Source organism: Trypanosoma grayi (genome assembly GCF_000691245.1).
Source record: "Trypanosoma grayi strain ANR4 Tgr_591_V1, whole genome shotgun sequence".
Classification (NCBI taxonomy): Eukaryota; Euglenozoa; class Kinetoplastea; order Trypanosomatida; family Trypanosomatidae; genus Trypanosoma; species Trypanosoma grayi.
The window spans coordinates 5,024-9,834 of NW_008826210.1; the positions used below are offsets into that span (position 1 = coordinate 5,024).

At 51.3% G+C, this 4,811-nt stretch overlaps 5 protein-coding genes across 5 annotated transcripts in view; 2 read left to right on the forward strand and 3 right to left on the reverse strand.

Moving 5' to 3' along the window:
* DQ04_05911040 (hypothetical protein) overlaps window positions 1–167 on the forward strand; it is a gene marked incomplete at both ends in the record, with an annotated part of 2,385 nt that extends 2,218 nt beyond the window's left edge. The window contains one exon of the mRNA XM_009314439.1: window positions 1–167. This exon is cut by the window's left edge and continues 2,218 nt beyond it. Within this exon, the coding sequence (XP_009312714.1) occupies window positions 1–167 (167 nt within the window).
* A 221-nt stretch (window positions 168–388) lies between these two features.
* DQ04_05911050 (putative lipoate protein ligase) lies at window positions 389–1,177 on the forward strand (the record flags this gene model as incomplete). The annotated part of the gene is made up of 1 exon (XM_009314440.1): window positions 389–1,177. One exon carries the CDS (start codon window positions 389–391, stop codon window positions 1,175–1,177), a length of 789 nt encoding a protein of 262 aa, XP_009312715.1.
* Window positions 1,178–1,687: 510 nt separating this feature from the next.
* DQ04_05911060 (hypothetical protein) lies at window positions 1,688–1,987 on the reverse strand (the record flags this gene model as incomplete). The annotated part of the gene is made up of 1 exon (XM_009314441.1): window positions 1,688–1,987. The coding sequence occupies one exon, from the start codon at window positions 1,985–1,987 to the stop codon at window positions 1,688–1,690; it is 300 nt and encodes a 99-aa protein (XP_009312716.1).
* Window positions 1,988–2,203: 216 nt separating this feature from the next.
* On the reverse strand, window positions 2,204–3,403 carry DQ04_05911070 (Tbingi protein; the record flags this gene model as incomplete). Its single annotated transcript, XM_009314442.1, has 1 exon — window positions 2,204–3,403. One exon carries the CDS (start codon window positions 3,401–3,403, stop codon window positions 2,204–2,206), a length of 1,200 nt encoding a protein of 399 aa, XP_009312717.1.
* A 408-nt stretch (window positions 3,404–3,811) lies between these two features.
* DQ04_05911080 (hypothetical protein) lies at window positions 3,812–4,576 on the reverse strand (the record flags this gene model as incomplete). The annotated part of the gene is made up of 1 exon (XM_009314443.1): window positions 3,812–4,576. The coding sequence occupies one exon, from the start codon at window positions 4,574–4,576 to the stop codon at window positions 3,812–3,814; it is 765 nt and encodes a 254-aa protein (XP_009312718.1).
* Between the last annotated feature and the right edge of the window lie 235 nt (window positions 4,577–4,811).

The following is a 4,811-nucleotide window of genomic DNA, read 5'->3' on the forward strand; positions in this document are numbered from 1 at the left end:
AGGAAGAGGTTTCTGCCGAGCCAGCAGATGCGCCAGCAGGAGATGATGCCCAGGAAGAGGTTTCTGCCGAGCCAGCAGACGATACACCAGGTGCCATGGAGGGGCTTGGCGACGGAGGCGCTGTGGAGTCAGAGACTGCTGACCAACATGGGGATGAAGAACTTTGAGCTAACGGGTGGCGGTGGGGTCACCGCGCCATGTGGACGAGAGGATTATGCCCACATTTTGTGGAGGAGTGTATAGACACTATGTACTGCAATGTAAAGAGGGGGTAGGTGCAGGCACAGAAATGACTTGTACTTTGGAACGCCAATGCCCTAATGGCGTCGTGGGCTCTGTAGATGCGTGATATTTTTCTTCTCTTTTTTTTTGTTGCGATAATAAAGGGATGCGAGCGTATTTCCTGGGGCGTCGGGGCTACCGCGAAGTTCTTGAATTACAGGAAACCATTTTTAAAAGGAAAATTGAGAGACAAGTTCATCGCCTTCGCCATGATCCGGGCGTGGACCTGCTTCCCGATACCGTGCTGCTCGTGGAGCATTCCTCACCGGTTTACACAGTTGGTAGGCGAGACACATTGGAGGGGATCCCCGCGAACTGTGCGGTTGAGGTGGTCAAGACAAGGAGGGGAGGAGGTGTTACTTTTCACGGACCTGGACAAGTAACAGTGTACCCGATTGCGAACATTCAGCTACTATGGAAGTTTTGCACCTCGCCAGACAAACCACGTTCTCCCATCGAGTGGTACAGCTTTGTGATGGAGCAAGCCATGATGGACACTGCAAAAGACTATAGCGTTCCTACACATCGTAGAAAGGTTGGAGTTTGGTCGGACCGGTGGGGCGAAGTGGCACCCCGCAAGATCGGGTCTATTGGACTCCAACTCGGCAACTGGGTATCCATGCACGGGATGGGCTTCAACGTCAACAACGACCTTCGTTACTTCAACGACATTGTCATGTGCGAGATGCCCGGCGAGTCAGCCACGTCATTGACTGAAGAGCTGCAGCTGCGTTTCTCCGGTACGGCCGAACCCAGCCCTAGAACAGTCGCCCCACTTCTGCTCTATCACTTCCTCATGAACCTCCGTCACAAGGACAACATTGTCTCAACAAAAATGTTTGATGTTTCTGAGGATCCTAATTGGTACCACCGCATCTTGCATGAAATTGGGTGAGACGCACTTTGCTTGTGGACACCGTGGCAGACGCTTGGAGCCGGGCCAACTTCTGTGCGGGTGAGGCGCTTTTGCACTCCTCAAGACCAGACCATGACTCTCACATCATGTAGGCGCTACAGTGCATCGTTATGGATGCTGTGAGCTTCTTTTTTTTTTTTGCTCAGTCTGTTGGCGTTGCCGGGGGCTGAAGCCACCCCAAAAGAAAAAAAAAGGATTCCTGGTCGTGAAAGGGTGACGCCTGGACGGCTTCCCAACTAATAAACATGCGCCGCCGCCTCTTGCCTCTCAGGAGAAACGGGGATCCATCATTATGAGTGGAGGAAACCTGTCTGCCGCACGTGCAGGTACAAGGTATTTTTCCCTATGCCACCCGCATTCATCCCTCAGTCATCACATCCTGGTACCAATCAGGCTTGTACTCGTTATTCTCACTAACCTTCTTTGCTTTCATTTTGCCACCGCCGTGTAGCGGACATCAATGATTGTACTCTGCGCCGAAATCCCGCACTACAACAATGCAAGGGCATCATCTAGCACCTCCCCCATATCTGTCGGGTTTCTCTCTGTGCTCGCGTGAAGAGTCAGATGAAAGTAATCATCATGCGAACCATGCCCGTTTTGCGAAGCGAGATGCACACTGCAGTCAGATTTGGGGGTTAAGCATTCCTCTTCGCCCAGCCACTCCTTGGACTCAGTTGTTTGGGCTGTTTTGTTACGTTTAAAGTAGAGAGAGGCGAGCGCGGTGACGTATGTAACGGTATTCGCCGTCGCCATCGTTAATGGCCCAGGTCGCATTAATAGCGACATTGGATAAAGGTGGCAGCCGTGTTTTTGTCGCCTTCACTTAGTTCGGCGAATTCTGCGGGTTGGTGGAACTCTCTTTGCGCGCCACTTTGCGTCATGCTACCGGCTGCGGTGCCCCGTTCTGGGCCGCTGCGTAGCGCGGGGGGCACCACCACCACCACGTCGTCACAGTGTAACTGCAATGAACATTAACTGATGTCAGTTGAACCAAGACCATTATCAGAAAATTATAGAGCAATAGCTGAATGGTTTCCGTTGTTGAATGCGTATGTGACGTTCCGCCAGCGCTACTACATCCGGTATCCACGTGTCCCCGCGCTGTGGTAGGTCAGAGGCCGTCTTGGCTTCCTTATCACATGCCTCATTTTTTGCAACGCCACAGTGACCAAATATAAATTGCAGCCGTATGCGTGCCTTGCGGTGTTGGAGGTCCAATAACAGGTTCCATAGTAGTCGTAATATGGGGTCTGTTACTGTCAGGGGACCTGTTTGGAGTGCCATGAGGAGTGACAGGGAGTCCGTGAAGACAGACACTCTGCACGGTCGAGTGTTGCGACGGGGAATGATGTCCAGCAATTTCTGCAGTCCAACTTGCAATGCGATGGATTCAGCTCGGTAGCTACACGCAATCGGTCCTGCACCTGACTTTGCTTGGGCGATGAGCTCTCCGTTGAGGTAGATCATGGCTGCTGCGACACATTTCAATCCTAGTTTGACGGAGCCATCCGCCCATAGCTCATAGTGCAGCCTTTCAGGTGGTGCAGGTTCTTTCCTGCGGAATTGTCGGGCTATCCATCTGGTAAATGCTTGAAGTTTGGCCTCGTCCGGGTCCTCCGCGGTGACACCTTCAAGCGATGTGTGAAACAGTGCTCGAGATGCCCACCGTAGCGTGAGGGGCGCCAGGGGCGGGATCCTAGCTTCAATATGGAGTTCTGGGTAAGGTGCCATGATGGTGGTATACAGTTGTCGTACGGGGTGTTCCGTCGGGTATACCACTCTGGCACTGTCGCGTACCGCCCCTCCTCGCGTTTCGCACAGGAGCATATATTTGAGGGTACAGATTGGCACTGTCGCGCTTAGTGGCTGCAAGTTGGCCTCAAGTAAAGCATCTTCTGTGCGGCTACCTTTAGGAGGGCTGGCCATTATTTTACAGGCTTTGTGCTGCCCGGTATTAAGAGTAGCTCGCGGGGTGGATGATGCGTCCCAGTACCATACTTCTATACCATACATTGCTTTGGCCTGCACTAGAGCCAAGTAGAAGGCACGCAGTGNGTCTCTTTTCGGTCCCCAGCTGCAGGATGAGACAGCCGCTAGCTGCATGAGTCGCTGGTTGATCTGCTGCTGTAGGCGTGCCACATGTGAGCTCATTCCGCGGCATTTCTGGAATGTGATGCCCAGCAGGGTCGGGAGCCGTTCCATGGTGACCGGTGTGCCGTTGCAGAGGAGAGTGAGGGGGTTCGTACTTGTGGTCCGGAAGAATGCATACTTCGTCTTGGATNCCGACCGATCCTCCAGCGCATGTTTCTTCAATGGACCGGCACAACGAAACAAAGATCAAAATACCAAAAACAACAAAACACAAAAACAAAAATACCAAAAACAAAACAAAAACAGAAAAACACCAAAGATAACAAAATACATAACAAAACAAAGGGACCTCCTTCCACATAGAAATTAAGCAATAACGAACGTGCTCTACGATGGTGGCTGATGGAGCGGAGCCATCGACGAAAATCGTGAAGACACGAGGAAGAAAAAAAAAAAAAAACTGTGTCAAGCAACCAGGTTGAGATCGTCCGCGAAGAAGCCGTGCCGCAGTAGCGGACCTTAAGCAAATTGTATGCTGAAAGAATTCATGACAATAATAAACATGAGTGGCCCAAGGACCGTGCCTTGTGGTACACCTCTCGTGAAGGACGCCGGCGAGGAGTGCACCTTGTTTACGCGAACTACTGCCGTCCTATTGCCCAGAAAGGATGCTGACCATCGCACTATATGTTGCGGTATTCCAAGCCGTCGCATTTCAAGTATGATTTTATCATTGTCTACTGTGTCAAAGGCTTTGGCGTAGTCCACAAACACTGCGGCCGTTCTGTCCTTNAGCCGTCGCATTTCAAGTATGATTTTATCATTGTCTACTGTGTCAAAGGCTTTGGCGTAGTCCACAAACACTGCGGCCATTTTATCTTTAGGAGCCGGTCGACGCATTACCGCTCGAAGGTGCAATAGTTGGTCCAGTGTGGAGTGGGATGGTCGGAATCCGGACTGCTGACGTGTGAGCTTTGGCTCTATAATATCACGAATGCGTTCTGTTATAATACGTTTCGTTAGTTTACAGAGGCAACTGGTGCTCTCGACTGGTCTGTATGACGCCAGTTCCGCTGCTTTCTTACCCGACTTAAGGAGAGGGATTATAACCCCGTGTCTCCAGCTCTGTGGGACGATGCCAGTGCGCAGGCTCTTGTTGAAGAACGTTAAGATGGAGTGTTTCGAACCTCCCCCAAGGTGTCGCAGCGCCTCACCATGTATCATGTCGGGTCCCGATGCGAATTCGAGCAGCTGAAGGCGCAGCGCGCGATCGAGTTCAGCCATTGTTATTGGCTAAATGATCTGTACCTTACCTACCTCTATTAAGTAAAGAAAGAGCAGGAGAAACCTATTATCAAATTCCCATCGCGAAAACAATGCCCCAGATTGCATATTTGGAGGGCTTTCCAGCATACATCAAAGCATTAACCATATAAGGGATATAAATCATGTATCAAAACTGACGAAAAAAAGGTGCCGCAAGCGCCCTTAACCCGCCTCCCGCGCCCCCCTTCGCAAG